The sequence below is a fragment of the Podarcis filfolensis genome, assembly GCF_964270895.1.
Source record: "Podarcis filfolensis genome assembly, chromosome: 3".
NCBI lineage: Eukaryota > Metazoa > Chordata > Lepidosauria > Squamata > Lacertidae > Podarcis > Podarcis filfolensis.
The window spans coordinates 79,074,397-79,090,812 of record NC_139606.1 but is presented as its reverse complement, the minus strand read 5'-3'; the positions used below and the strand labels follow the sequence as shown (position 1 = coordinate 79,090,812).

General features: G+C 40.2%; 1 protein-coding gene across 3 annotated transcripts in view; it reads left to right on the top strand.

Moving 5' to 3' along the window:
• PLD5 (phospholipase D family member 5) overlaps positions 1-16,416 on the top strand; it is a 102,125-nt gene that overhangs the window by 30,461 nt on the left and 55,248 nt on the right. Inside the window, exons 1-2 of one of the 3 annotated variants that reach the window (XM_083604320.1) lie at positions 2,454-2,556; positions 14,419-14,555. In XM_083604320.1, coding sequence (XP_083460446.1) covers positions 2,554-2,556; positions 14,419-14,555 — 140 coding nt within the window. In that variant the 5' untranslated portion in view covers positions 2,454-2,553. Of the gene's footprint in view, positions 1-2,453; positions 2,557-14,418; positions 14,563-16,416 lie in introns of those variants that run through there. The other 2 variants (XM_083604321.1, XM_083604319.1) reach the window with 2 other exon arrangements.

The following is a 16,416-nucleotide window of genomic DNA, read 5'->3' as shown; positions in this document are numbered from 1 at the left end:
GAAGCTGTGGGGTTTCCTGCCCTTCTGGCAGGCCAGAGCAAGAAAGACAAGGGTGGGGTACAAAATGCTTTATTTTTATGTCAGTTGTATACCACTGATGTTAGAGGCAAGCCATGGTTGTTATGGTGGCCATGAAGTTCTGTGCTGCCTTGAGAGCTAGAAACTTACATTTTATTTTTTAAAAAAGTAAGCTGAGAGTCTGGGTCCCAGTGGCAGCTGGTGGACACTGGACATGGAGGCGCTTTTTGGAAACAAAAAAAATATAGGCTCCCAAGGCATAGCCAATTTGTTCTGGCTTTCTTCCCATCCTCTTCCCTTGCAAAGATTCTGTGGACACTTAAGCTTTGCAGTTGTACAAATAATTAGCACTTAACTGAAAACTGTTTTACATTGTTTTGGAAGGGAATCCCTTCTGTCATAGTTACTTCTCTCAGTGGGGGGGGGGCAACAGTGAAATTAACTGGGCTGCCCCTGCCCCTGTCCCCAGCTCATTCACTTTTATGCCCTCTTAAGAACATAAGAAGAGTCACTGGTCCCATCTAGGCCAGTATCCAGTTCTCAGTGCTCAGCCAGATGCCCATGGGAAGCCTGCAAACAGGGTCTGGGGGCAACAGCACTCTGCCTACCTGCACCTCCCAGCAATTGGTGTTCAGAGGTATCCTCTCTCTGACAGTGGAGGTTGAAGACTTGCTCCATCATGGCTAGTAGCCATTAATATCCTCCATAAATTTGTCTAATCCTGTCTAAGCCACCCACATCCTTACTGGGCTCTTATATTGCCTTTTAAATGGAGTGGCAAGCTTCCAACCACACCTCCACCCCCGGGTCTCCACTCACATATGCTTGGACTTTAAAACAAGGAGCAAATTTGCCTAGGATCAAAGTTTTCAACTTCCTTCTATGTAGGCTTTTTAAGCTCTAACCAGAGAATCCAAAAGAGCAATAGACTTCCCCAAGCCAATGTCTTATTTCAGGCAGGATCTTGAACCTCAGTTTGCTTATTCGACCCTCCTAGCCGCAATAGACAGGATTGGTGGGAAAGGGGAAGAGTCCAAGCAGGGCTGAGCAACTGGACCTCTAATGGTTCCTCTAATGGACCAGCCTCCACTGGGAAATATTACATCAAGGTGTGGACGGCAATCCAGTTCCATAATTGCTCCATTCCAAACAGCTTGCCTAAGCTTCACATAATAAATATGTGACAATAAGAAGTTCAAACATTTGGGTTCCATTGAAAAATATAGAATGCTTGACTATGAGCTTATTTTTCTATGACTCCTCTGAGGTTTAGTGCCTTGGCTTTGCTATTTTGAAAATATAGCCCTTTTAGCTCATTGGGGTGCACTTATATGGAATAGCAGAAGACTTTGCCCACTTGTTCAAATCTGTCCCTGTCACACCCATGTGTGTGTAGTGATGTCTCTGCAGTTAAGAGTCCCAAGGGCTTAGGTCTGATAACTTACTATCCTTACCCTAATATGGGCAGTATGCTTTGAGATATATATGTTAGGCTTTATGTATGTGGACATCACGCTGTTATGTTACATCCTACATAGCTGAGCCCAAGTGCACAGGGGCCATGTGGAATGATCACAATCCTGCTGCCTGTTGTACATTCAGCATACTTAGGCATAGTTGTGTTAAAAGGGCAAAAGTCTGCCTGCTTCCCTGGAGTTTGTTCATTTTTTTTAAAGAACAATTCATTCTTTATACTTCCTTGTAGCATAAGGTTATTCTTTTCCACCCAGCCTTCTCTTGCATCAGAGCAGACAATGTCAGCCACCCAACTGACTCTGAGATTTCCAAAGAAGAAACATGGTTTGTCACAAAGCCATTTGGCTTTTGACCAGTTAGTACATTGTCTCATAGCAAAAGCAAATAATTATATCCATAAGTTATTTGGTATACAGGGTCATTTTTTATTCCCTTGAGTTTCTGAGTCATCTAATTGCTAGCATTTGTCAGGTGAATTTTTTAATTTTATTTTAAATAGAAGCATAGTGCAAGAAAGAAATAATAACCAATTGGTAGCATGTAGATGCACATTTTGATTGCCAACACATTTTCTGGCTTAGTTAGAGGCCCTGGGGATTTAGGAGAATATCAAGTTTGGATTCACTGAGCACTGCAAGTCAGAATTTGGGTAGCATGGCAAACCTTTGTGTAATCTGGCACAGTGCCATTCTGCATAATACATGCTTTCAATCAACCCACTGAAGAAGCTTAAAAACTATGTGTGAATTGCTTTTGAATAAAGAATAGGGAGTCATTCTCTACACACAGTGAATAAAAATGCAAAAAAGATGTATCTTCTTCCTCTTCGAACTGCACAAAACTATGCTATATGAACATTCCAAGCCCTCCCTTTTCCTTGCCTGGATTGGCTGATGATTTCCAAAACATCAAGGCTAGCAATTGAATGACTGAAATATAATAGGTGGTGATGCGTTTTCCACACATAAAACACTCTGTTCCTCTAAAGCCTCCGCTGGCTCCTCTAAGCAGCACTACAGCCACAGTTCCTTTAGCACTGCTCGACTCTACTGGATCAGAATGGTAAGAAGCGATTTGGTTTTTAGCAGCCTAAGAAAAAATATTACAAGCTAGACAGGGATATGATGTATAGAACTTGCTAGTGAAAACAGCAGAGTGCAGTTATTTAAACCAAGCTGCAAGTGGCTAACAGTATCACTATCAATATGCTATTGGAGGGGGAAGGCAAGTTGGTGACAAATATCTCTGGCACTGATAATATACAGTTTAACAAAAGCCTTTCTAATGAGAAGATTGCTGTTTAAAAGGAATCTTGATTCAGAAGAGCAGGTGTGTAGGTGTTCTCAGTAACATAGTCAGGTATAATTTGGTAGATTCGGATGTAAATAAAACAAGTGTTCCAAGAACAGCGCTGGTGTAGATTTATTTCTCGTGGCTTAATGGCATCTATTGATTTTGCTACCTTGCATATGACTTTGAGTGGATGAATTCTGTGTTCTTGCCATTTGTAATATGTTAAACCATAAAGCGAAGTATTTCAGTAAGTAGACAAATGCAGCTTAGGGTGTGTAAATGCTTTTAAAATTGGCAAACAACAACAACAACCCCCAAACCCCAGAACAGTAAAAGTATCTTCCACACTGCAAGAAATGCTTGCCTGTTTTCTTTCAAAACAAATCTTTAGACTCTTTGGTGTAAAATAATTACTAGGGGCAGGAGAAAGAAAATTGCATCGCCTTCATTGTAAGCTTTTGGATCCACCCTAACTGGAATAGGAAATCACAGGATTTCTTCATTAAATATGCAATGAAGGCAGTCTTCCGTATGAAAATTTAACCCTTTATTTTAATAATTTATTTGAATAAAATATGATAATGAAATAATAAGAGCACCAAGGCAGAAGAAATACAAAGCATGAACATTTAGCAGAAAGCACTAACATGTGCTTATTGGACAGCTGACAATATATTATTCTCTTTGTCATTTAAATGAAAGAAGAAAATATGTGGCATGTTTATTAAATGTGCAGGATGTATCATGCAAACCACCAGATAAAATAAATATCTTAAAGATTTTTTTGCCTCTGATGCAAGTGCATATGTGCAGTCACATATACACATAATTCCAGGTGTGGTTTCAATAGATTCCAGGAATGCAGTGCCCAATAAATTAGCTGGCATTTGTCAAGGTATGGCTAGATTTAAGAGTGGATGTAGAAGAAGGGAAACAGATAATAAAAAAAGCTGTTGGAATGCCAACATGTTGTTTTGGCAGAAGCTAAGCCCTTTTGACTGTTTACTCGAAGTGAATAAAGCCTACATTGAATGTTTAAGAATCCTATCTTTCTTGAAGGATTAAAATTTTCTGTTTGCATAGTAGACCCTAACACAGTGAGACTAGAGTGTTTTACAGTAGCGCTTTCCCAAAAATATTGTACTTGGTCATTGTACTAAGTGTTGTGCTAAGATCAACAAATAATGTTAAAATAAATGTTGAGCGTAAAGTTGAAGCGAAATCATTTTTAAGCTAAGCTAAAGTGAACTGTGACCTCAAGACTGCAAGCCTATAACACTTACCTGAGAGTAAGCCTCATTGAACTCAATGAAGCTTACGTCTTCTTTGAATTAATATCTATTTTTATGGATACTTGTCCAAAGATATACAGTGGTCCAAAGATATACAGATATACAGTGGTACCTCGGGTTAAGAACTTAATTCGTTCTGGAGGTCCGTTCTTAATCTGAAACTGTTCTTAACCTGAAGCACCACTTTAGCTGCCACCGCACCGCTGGAGCATGATTTCTGTTCTCATTCTGAAGCAAAGTTCTTAACCTGGGGTAATATTTCTGGGTTAGCGGAGTCTGTAACCTGAAGTGTATGTAACCCGAGGTACCACTGTACAAATGTTCATACCCAACACACCAGAATCCTATACTTCTGAATAGACATGTATAGGATTGCAGCCTATGTCAAGTGATGGAAAGTGTAGGGCATGGGCAACATTCAAGACAGCATTTGTTGTGTGGTTTTTTTGAAAGATTTATCATATCAAATACTATGGCACTAAATCAATATTTAGTTTCTGTCAAAATATAAAATAACTAGAGGCTGCATCCCCATTCTCTCTGCTCACCAACTCCCTGCCATTAACCGCATATTAACCCCTTAGAACTTCCCCTTCCTACCCCATGCAGCTACAGAGCTCATTTTTCACTTTCCCAACCCCATTTCTGAAGCCACTTATCTGTTCTGTTCTTGCAGCACAACTTTGCACTCCTGTTTTTCCTTTCACGACTATATCCATTCTCCCCCACCTCTTTTTGTGCAACCTCCACCTTGCACACAAACCACCCCAATAGTAACTTCCTGCATCTTCCTCTGTCCAGCCGTTGCACCCTTTTTGCCTTCTGCCCAGTTATAAAGCCACTATCATTTCCTCTTCTTCAGATCTGTCTATGCTCCTGCTTTCATCTTCAAACCCAACCCCATGCCTCCTACTCCCTCTTTTTTGTAACCCCCCCTTTTGCATTCTCGTGTTCACCTTCACTCACTTTTCCCCTCCACTCTTCCCCTTTTCTCAACTCTCCCTTGTACACAGATCACTGCCGTTTCCATGTCTCTTCTCCTCCCCTGTTGTGCAGCCCCCTTTGTACACACACACCATGTTGATATACATTGTTGTATCTTTGTAAGATGAATAGACTCTTTAAAGCAAGCTGGTCAGTAAGCTTCTTCCGTTAGAGAAGGTTAAGTTCAGTTGATGGATACTGTACATAGATGGGTGTTTGCTTGTTAATAAAGCATCTCTTCTACATTTATTCATTGGATCTGAAACTTCATGTGTTGAAGATAACACATAATACCAGGAATAAAATACATGATTGTGAGAGAGTACTGTGGAATATTTGAAGCTTTCAAACAATAGAGGCTTTCCCAACTCACTCTTTTCGTATCTCAAACTAAATCAAGTGGCTACTATTGCTTATTCAAGGTGGCATCCAACAAGACGTGGTGTTTGCAATGAATGGCCAAATGAATATGGAGTATAGCAGGGGTCAGCAAACGTTTTCAGCAGGGGGCTGGTCCACTGTCCCTCAGACCTTGTGGGGGGCTGGACTATATTGGGGGGGGGGAATGAATGAATTCCTATGCCCCACAAATAACGCAGAGACACATTTTAAATAAAAGGACACATTCTACTCATGTAAAAACACGCTGATTCCTGGACCGTCCGCAGGCCGGATTTAGAAGGCAATTGGGCTGGATCTGGCCCCTGGCCCTTAGTTTGCCTACCCATGGAGTATACCGTAGGTTTCCTTGTGTTGCACTTTGTGGAACTTGATGGGAAAGATCTGCAATAATAAGCAGTATGAGATTGCACCAGAAGCAAGTGATTCCCATCCATGAGTGCATAGGTGAGAGAGGATGGGCAGGGCAGGAAGCATAAGACTGAGTTTCCTTTGGATGTGTATACGTTCTTTCTGTGTTTAACCAATATCTAAATTATTATTCTTAATTATTGGGACAGACTGAAATACCATGCATTAAAGGAAAACAATTAAAATATATGACCTGGGATTTATTCTTGGTAAAGTGTTTGTGTTAGGGGGAAAAGGAACATTCATCAGATTTTTTAGGTCTCACAAGTAACTTAAGAAATAGTCCAGTTGTCTTTCTTATTTGCTATTGCTACCAGACAGATAAAATATTCTGGCCTAAAACACTCCAGGAGCTTTTCTACACTGCTGTTCTGGAAAGATGTTTCTTTTATGTTTTGAAACTCTGTTCCTCAAAGTGGCATTTCTCCAAATACTAATTCTCCTGTAGCATTTGTTACTTCAGTCTCAAGTTACCTGAGATTCAGATTCATTTTATTGCCTTTATAATGTTGTTATAGGAACCAAACTTGTACTGTAGTATTCTGAAGACTGAGAATATAGGGAGTTGCTATGGTAACCAACACATAGCCTGAGAAGGGATCCTCTTAACTCTTGTTCTTGGTGGGCAAGAAAAAACAACAACAGACCTTGGGGAAGAACAAGATTGAAGGCAGATAAAAGCATTGAATACAGTAATCTCAAGGCCACACGTTCAGAATAGTTGTACAGAGTATGTTAACTCTAAAGGCTGAAAGGAAAGTATCTCAATGTTGTGTGAGGGAGAAACAGAGCTAGTTTTATTTTACTTTTATATACCCTCGACCCAACTCTTCAATCAAATTCCCAGGGCAATTTATATGAAAAATACAGCAAAACAATTAAAAATTAACAAGATTCCTCTATATTAAAAATATAAGAATTTACCATGTCATAATCCACAATATAATTCAGGTACGGGGCTTATAGTCATTTTTAACACTGATACTAGTTCATCTGACAACAAGCCACACATAACATACTTCAAGATATTGTACTTTATTTAGTCATGGGGCAATATCAGTGGATGCTAGTCACGATGGCTATATGCAGCTTCCAGGTTCAGAACTGTAAGTCACAGAATCAGAGAATTGTAGAGCTGGAAGGGGTTCCAAGGGTCATCTAGTCCAACCCCCTGCAATGCAGGAATCTCAGCTAAAGCATCCATGACAGATGGCCACCCAACCTCTGTTTAAGAGTTTGAATACTAGTTACTAGGTAACAACAGAAGCCTATTGCCCTTACGTGTTTGTGGGCTCTTCATATGCATTTAGTTTGTTACTGTAGGGTTCTGGATTAGATTTTTAGGCTCATCCAGCACTGCTCTTCTCATACACACACACTGTTTTAACTACCAACTATAAACACTGACCATATTGTTTCAGTAGTGTACAGTATTGGAAGGTAGTGCCTCCTTCATGCTGCAGTTAGTGAAGACCTCAGTTGATAGTTGCCCGAGTGCTGGTCTAATTTTAGTTTTATATCAGTGTCCTGCTTGAAGTGTTAGGAGATAAATTTATCTTAACTAAACTCTGGTAGCACTTCAAAAGCAGTTTAGTTCAGCACTAAATTCTACACCCTCAACCATATAATTTATTATAGAAATAGTAATAGATAGAGGTGCACCTAGGGTCCAGCATGCTAACATAACAGAGATGTTTTCCTTGAAATGGCAGACACCTTTCATGTTGTGGAAATTTCCCTGATTTTTTCCCCACAACCAGTGTAGCATGCGGGGGGGGGGGCTAGCTGCTTATCCGTGTTTCTTTTAGGTATATACTAGGGTGTGTATTAGCTCTCTATATGAATAGAATAACAGGCAAACTGGGGGATTCAGGGGGCTCTCCCCCTCCCATGTAAAAGTGCAATCTCAATAACTTCCCACTGAGTAAAATTTCCCTCCTCCTCCAAAACCTTGTGTAAAGGTATAAGAACTTGCTGAACTAAAAATGGATTTGGAATACAAGAAGGGGAGGTGTGGGGAAGTCTGGGAAATATGTTATTGAAAGTAAGGAATGCAAATTATATGTGTGTTTTTTTCTGGTTTTTTTTCCTGTATTTTTTGAAAATTTCAATAAATATCTTTAAAAAAAAAAACCTTGTGTAAAGGTAATTGGGTTGCTCGTGCATAAGGGGGCTGCTGCTCTAGGCAACGTTGTCTGGCTAAACCTTTCCCTGGCTGGACAGCCCTTTCTCCGTGGCTGTGTCAGTCACTGGCAGAATCCGTCAGTGGGCGTTTCCTGAACTTCTTCCAACATAAAAGCTCCTTGACGCCAAGTCTACGCCTAGCTTCCCTGCGCGGAAGTCTTCTGCGCAGAGTGGGCATGGCCAGCGGAGGTCCTGGGCTCTCCCCGCTGGTCTCTGTGGAAGAGTCTTGGAGCCATCTCTCCGAAGTCCTTCCCTGCTCCCCTTTCTTCCTGGTGTCACGCCAATTTCCTTCCCCAAAGGAAGTGTTCTCTCTCTCCCTGCAGGTCCCTTCTCCTGCATTGTTGGGGAGCCTTACCTCCACTCTTGGCTCCGATGGCAGTTCCCTGACACCTTGTGTAATTCTATTTCTGTTCTTTTCAGTGATACAGTTCCTTTACAGTACTGTATATTTCAAAAAAATTTCTAGACCACTAGGCTTTGCAAGAAGTGAAGCTACCCAAAATGTTACCTGGATTTTTTTTGTTGTTAAAGCACTGCAGCAGATGATTTTTTTAAAAAAAAAATAAAGATGTGGCTTATGTTTTTTTTAAAAAAAAATCCTAACTACATTGGTCAGCTATAACAAAAAACAAAGCAATACCAGAGATCTTCAGAATTCCACAGGCAGCATTCTAAGACAGCTTCCTATTGTCAGCCCTGTTTTAAACCTGTAAAGGCCTCTTGTAGGAGATAAACAACACCAGAAATGAAGTTTGGTGTGAAGTTGCAAAATTTAAAAAACTTTGCAAGCAAGAATAAACACCAGTCTTCCATGTCTTTTAAGCTAAGAAAGAGACAAATTCCACTCTCAGATAAGGGATCATGGAGGAAAGTGAATCCCGTTTACTCTCTCCACAAAAATAACACCTGGATCTATTTGTCTTCAGTTTTGGCCCACTTTGTAACACCCTGAAGGGGATCCTGTTTCTGTAAATTTCACCCACTTTGGCCAAGGGGGTGGAACCAATAACATTTTTTATAGTGAATGGGGAAACGCAAAGGCAGTTGTGGATGGTGAGATGGAGGCACTCACCTCACCTCTGGTTGTCTGTGTCACTGCTGCATGTCATGATGGAGAAGGTGGGGGGGGGAGAGGCAGCAGCAAGGTCATCATGGTGCAAAAGGAATGGTGGGTGTATCAGATTGGATCCACCAGTGAGTTTGTACTCACATACTCATACTTCTGCCCGAACATCACAGTGACCGATGCCAACAGACACTGTCACGCTTAGGGATCTGCAGTGTGTTCGCAGTTTGCATAACAGACCTCAGCAACTCAGCATTTCAGCTAATCTACTTTATTCACATATAAACACACACAGAGCACTGCAACATGACTCCACTCTCTCTAGCATCAGGCAGCAGAGAAAAAGAACCCACCAGGTATGCTCAGGAGTTTGCTAACACAGCTGTTGCAGATTTAGCTGTGGTTAGTGGCTCGACGCAGGTCTTGAAAGCTGCGTTTCAAGATAATTTCTGTGCTCAGCCTCCATTCTAGATAAGGCTAATATAGTTTCATTGAGTTGAGTGATGTGCTTGTCTACTGTAGAGCAGATGCCAGAACAAGAAAATGTTGACACCGTTTTTAAGCAGCTGTTTGGTATAAAGATTTCCACTAAAGAGCATACATTCAGATTGTCACTGGGATTGTAGGATTGTATTTAGAAGCATTCATGTTCAATTTGGCAGCATGATGTCTGCATACTTAAACTATATAGAGATCCCTTATATTGCATCCAGACCAATTGTCCATCCACCAGGCTTCAACCCTGATCAGCAGCAAGGTCTTGAAACATCTAGGAGGTTAAGAGTAGTACCGGTTTTCCCTTAAACAGAGGTTACAAGGCTCAAATTGGGATCTTATATAATGTGCAAATACTACATTTTAGGCCCCCTAATATTGATCTGTGTCCTTGCTATGCAGAAATATTTTAAATAAATTACTCTAGCTACTTTATGATATCTTTTAAGAAGCCATTTAAAGCAAATGGTATTGGTCACTTTAGGAGAAGATACGCAGCTAAAAGGAACACTGGTCATGCTTGGTATGCCAGTTAATGTTCTTAAAATAAAGTGGAAATAGACGGGAGATTAAAGGTTAAAAGATTGCTAATGGATGCAATGTGGAATGAGACTAACTGCAATACTATTTATGGCAACTGCACAGACTGTCTTTTTGTAAGCTAATGGAATGTCTGCATTTTCTGTAGATCACTTTTATTTTTCAAAAAGAGTAATTTAATGACTTGCTGTGATCCTTTTCGGGGCATAAAAAATAACATTATATATCTCCCAACATACAGTCTAGCACACTGAATATAATACAAAGGACTGCTGTCTCCTTTATGACCCTGCCTTCCCACTTAAGTCTTCTTTGAAGGCTTGGCTCTGTATTCCTCTCCTATCACTATTGAGAGTCTGGGTCACAGCCTGTTAAATTCCTGCGTAACTCCTGGAGAATCTATGGCCCTCCAGATGTTTTGGACTACAACTCACATCACCCCAGCCAATAGTTATGGTTGATTGTAGTCTAACAATAAATGGAAGGCCACAAGTTCACTATCCCTTATTTGTGAGCATGATTATAAGTTTGTTGTGCTGATTTCTGTTGCTGTCTCTTTTTTATATTGCTTTTCATAGAATCATAGAATTGTTAAGTTGGAAGGGACCTCAAGAATCATCTTGTCCAACCACCTGCAATGCAGGAATCTCAACTAAAGCATCCATGACAGATAGCCATCTAACTTCTGCTTAAAAACCTCCAAGGAAGGAGAGTCCACAACCTCCACTGTCAAACAGCTCTTACTGTCAGAAAGTTCTTCCTGATATTTAGTCGGAATCTCCTTTCTTGTAACTTTAATTCATTGGTTCGGTCCTCCCTTCTGGAGCAGGAGAAAACAAGCTTGATGCTATCACACCTCTTCTCAGCCACCTCTTTTCCAGGATAAATATACCCAGCTCCTTCAACAGTTCATCATAAGGCTTGGTTCCAGAACCTTTATCATCTTGGTCAGCCTCCTTTGCCCATGTTCCAGTTTGTCAACATCCTTCTTAAATTGTGGCGCCCAGAACTGGCCACAGTATTCCAGGTGTTGTCTGACCAAGGCAGAACAGAGTGGTACTATTACTTCCCTTGACTTGGACATTATACTTCTGTTGATGCAGCTGAAAATAGCATTAGCTTTTTTTGCTCCTGCATCACACTGTTGACTCATGTTAAGCCTGTGGTCTACTAAGATCCCTAGATCCTTTTTACATGTCCTACAGGTAATCCAGGTGTCCCCCATCTTATATTTGTGAATCTGGTTATTCTTGCCTAAGTGTAAACCTTACATTTGTCCCTGTTGAAATTCGTTTTATTAGTTTTGGCCCAGTTCTCCCATCTGTTAAGGACGTCTTGAATCCTGATTCTGTCTTCAGTGGCATTGGCTACCCCTCCCAGTTTGGTGTCATCTGCAGATTTGATGAGCATCCCCTCGATTCCTTTGTCCGGCCCACATTTTACCATCTTTTCTGCAATAACCATCCATTGACTTTAATGCAAACAATGTGCAACTATTTGCAGATTTCCAGATGTCTCATTTATTGCTTTGAAAAAGTGCAATTAGCATGTTTGATGCTGAAATGATTTTTTAAAAAATCAGAAGCAGATACTTTTTATAGTGCCCATCTGCCATACCAGTCAGTAATTTTTTCAGATGGTAGGTGTGCAATTAAAATAATTCTCGTAATCTCATCAGCAAATATCCTTAGAAGGACATTTCTGCTTTGTGCTGATATGAAAAGATGCAATAAGATATTTATCAGGAGGATGTAGTAATGGTCAGTTGACCACAAGGGTTTATAAATAATAAATTGGACTTATCAATAGCAAAATAGTCTGTCTTAAAAATTTACGTATTTTTAATTTGTGGGTTTCTGTTAGTATTTTTCCAGCATGCAGCTTTAAGCAGCATCACACAAGTTTCCTCTTCCTTTCAGTGCTCGATTTCTCTCTCTAACTCTTATGGCTGTGATGTTTGAGGCTTGCCCTTATGTTCTTAAGAAATTATAACATCTAGTTTATTTGTAAGCATAAAAAAAGTATTTATAGTGTTTGAATTTTTTTGTTCTTCTTCAGTTGTTTCTTCTTTCCATGTTTTTGGTACTACACAAAATCTGCAAAAAAAAGAGAAAAACTTTTAAATCCCAGTAATTTCCATGAAAGATTATCCAGAGAAACACTGATATCCCTCAATCCTGAACCATGACAGCTGTCCTGTTAACTTAATACATGAGGAATCACTCACAGGGCTAGAATATAAATGCATATTGGTGGGAACTAATTGGGAAAGAAAGCTTGCATGAATCTACAACTGAACACATCCAACTTTAATTGCTTTTTTTGTTTATTTGTTTAGTAGTAGAAGATGTTCAGTTTAGACAGTCATTACCTTTGTACAAATTTCCATATACTTCCTATTGGCTTTTGCCTTTCAGGATCATGAAATCAGTTTTATATTTTACTTAATAAAGGCTTACCTTTCACCTGTGCAGCCATAGGGAGGTCCCCAGCTATGGTCCAAAGGTGCATGAACCTGTTATTTTGCTGAAGCTGAGCAGGTTTGGATGTGGGCAGTGCTTGGATGAGGAACTTTGTAGTTAATTATATAAGTTCCCACATTGTATGATGACCTCTGTTGGGAGAGAAGCAGAGGAAATTTGTCCCTGATAATTTTTGTTGACCTCTCAGTGGCTTTTGATACCATCGGCCATTGTATCCTTCTGGAGCTGCTGTCCGAGTTAGGGGTTGGTGGCATCGTTTTGTGATGGTTCTGGTCCTATTAGACTTGGTTATAACTTGGGCAGGGGGCTTTATAGTGGGCAGTGTCCCACCTATATGAAGGAAGAGGTCTCCACTCTGGGGATATATAGATGGGAAACGTCTGAACTTGACGGTTAGTTACTTTAATTGTCTTGCTATCAAAACTCTATTGCAGCACCAGTACTAGTTTCTTTGTGTCAGGATAGTGCCATTTGAAGGAGTAAGAAGTAGCTAAAGCAGATATCTGCAATAATTATTCCTGGCTAAGGAATTTTGATTTCTACATTATTTAATTCTCAGATTGTAGTAATTCAGTCAGGAAGTTGGCGGAGCATGTTTTTGTCTCTCTTTAACAAGAACACAACACTGACCCCGTTTCAAGTGTAATACATAATACCTCTGTACAGTGGGTGAATTCATCTGTAAAAATAAAGTACAAAATTTCATTGATTTTTGCCCCTAATATATTCAAATATTGTGCTTGAGCTTCTGTTGTTAATTCATGATAGTTCATTTTTAACAGGAAATACAGCAGTTCAATATATTTTTTGAATTGCATGAACTTGTTGCAGGATTATGCAAATAATTATGAGGTAGGCTGAAGATGAAGAAACACAAGTTAAAGATAAGACTTCAGAGGCTGAGTGAGTGTGTGTGTGTGTGTGTGTGTGTGTGTGTGTGTGTGTCACTGTCAACAGTGATGTACCTACCCTCAATTGTTCATACGGATATGCACTTGGATGCACATCTAGTTTATGTCTGCAGTTATGCCTGATCCATCTGGATTGAGTTGATAATTATCGGTAGCCCCTGTTTTTCCTTCTTTTTCTTTATGGAAAGAAGTATACACTTCTCACGTTACTTTATGTAAAATTGTCCTTGAACTCAGTTGGTGTATTTTTGAACAAGCAATGGAGTTTGTTGTGTGACAACCACATTATCTAGTGTGATGCTCCCATAAGGTAAGAGAGGTTGGCATGAGAATGATTTTTTGTCACCTCCCTGTGAGCATCCTATGCTCTATTATTTATTCTTCTTGCATACTTAAAATTATTTTTATAGACAGGATTTGTTATCATAGGGCTCATCTTTCAGTTTCAAGGTACTCTTTTGTGCGCTCACACCTTGGTGCCAGTGATTCAATTTTCACCTCAGATTTGGGATGATTGAAAAGTTTTATTTAAAAAAAGCTTTGTTCCATATCATACTTTAGTGTATGCGATGCTTAATAAAAAATACTCCCAGTAATATATGCAGAAGATATTTTAATACAATTGTATTGAGACAAAAAGAGAAGGGAGGGGATGTAAATGTTTCTGTCAGGCTTATGACACTACTTTGTTGTGTTTTATTAGTTTTGTGAAACCTCCTTGATCAAACCAATTGCATTTTGAAAAAAAAAATATATTCAATAAAATGGTTATGCCTACATTTATGACATAAAGGCTTTTATAACAATTGTGATATTATTACTTCACTTCCCAGCATTTTTATTATTTCCATTTTAATCTCTTTCAGTCCCAGCAAAAATGCATCGTGATCTTTGCACTGGTTTGCTGCTTTGCAATTCTCGTTGCACTGATATTTTCAGCTGTGGATATTGTTGGAGAAGATGAGGATGGTCTTTCAGAAAAGAACTGTCGAAATAACTGTCGGTAAGAGGTAACAAACAAAACTTCTCTTTTGGGGTGGCAGCAATATTAATATGCGAGGGAAAATTAGAACGTTACAAGGTTATAAGTAGAGTATGAGCATTCTTTGTCTTGTTTTCACAGGGGAAAAGGCGACGTGAATAGATAGTACTGTATTGTGCTGTGCTGGCAAAATGTTTGCAACAATCAGAATGCCATACTTACTGCCAAAATGTCTCTCACCTGACAGCCCAATCCACAAGCCATTTAACTCTTTTTTATGTTGATGGAGAGCATTTTCATACACCACCTTAAGTGTCAGCTGGTGCATATTGTCTACAGTCTGACCAAATTAAGGTTACCAGATTTTTTTCTATGAATCTGGGGACACTTTTCAACTTCCTACTAAATAGATGAATTTTGTCAGGGGACTGATTTGTAAATCCGGGGACTGTCCCTGGGAAAAGGGGGTCTCTGGTAATCTTAGACCAGATTTCACATTCATATTACAGAAATATATGTTCTACCTAATTATTAAATACACATTCACATATATAACTCCAGAAAAAAATACCAAAGGTTATTTAAGCCTTGTATGTGAAAATTCCTTTAGTATCTGTCTTCAAAGACAAGTGGCCAAGTGGGGTGGATTCAGAACACACATATATTAGCAGGGACTGTACCACAGTGGTCCTCCTTGTTGCTGAAAGTTCCATATTGCTCATGGGGATGCACACATGTGTGAGCACATGAGTGAGACCACACAATGGTGCCTAGTGCATGGTGGCCTACTTCTTTGCCTACATTGCATCTTCAAGGAGCTGTTGATTGAAGCTTTTTTTGTATTGTATATGTTGGCATTTACTGAAGGCGAGGGAGTTTTAGACCCTTTGGAAACTCACTGAAACATTCTCAGTGGCATCTAAATTAGCAGAGGTTGTGCAAGCCCTGGATGGTCACCTAGACACAGCAGTGGGCTTGGATCCTGGCAAGATGGAGGTACTGTGAGTGGGCTGGTCCTGAGTCCAGATATTTGGTCAGTTGTCTGCTTTGAAGGAAGGTTGTACTCCCCCTGAAGGAGTAGGTTCATTGTCTAGATGTAATTCTGGATTCATCTTTGTCACTAGAGGCCCAGGTGGCCTTGGCAGTTAGGAGTGCCTTTGCCACTTTAGTTGCATGACAGCTATGGCTTACTCTGGTTCAGAACAGCCTGACTGCTATTGTCCATGCTCTTGTAACCTCCAGATTGGATTACTTCAATGCACTCTATGTGGGGCTGCCTTGAGTTTGATCCAGAAACTGCAGCTGGTGCAAAATGCAGCAACTTGACTGCTCTCTGAGGGCTCATCCATATTTCTGCTTGTCCTGTGCCTAGAAAGCACAGATCTGAGCATCTTTGCATTTGCCCTGCCGCTTTCCCCTAGAAAACCCGCTCTTTAGTGCTGTATGGCAATCCGTGGAAACTCCCAATTGCTGTTGTTCCAATTCAGCACTAAACTGTGGGCTTTTCCAGGGGAAAACCTAAGGGCACATGGAAGTGTGGCGGATCCCTGAGCAGCATATTACCAAGCACATTGCTCTGCTGTTGAAAGAATTACTTTCTTTCAGCGAAGCCAGTCACAGTGACTTGAGGAACTAATACAATCTATATAGCTGTTGCTCCCAGTACAGATGGAGCAGTCCATTCCTTTTGTTGGTTTGTGATTTAGTCGTGTCCAACTCTTCGTGACCCCATGGATCAGAGCACTCCAGGCATTTCTGTCTTCCACTGCCCCCCCTCAGTTTGGTCAAACTCATGCTGGTAGCTTTGAGAACACTATCAAACCATCTCATCCTCTGTCGTCCCCTTCTCCTTGTGCCCTCCATCTTTCCCAACATCAGGGTC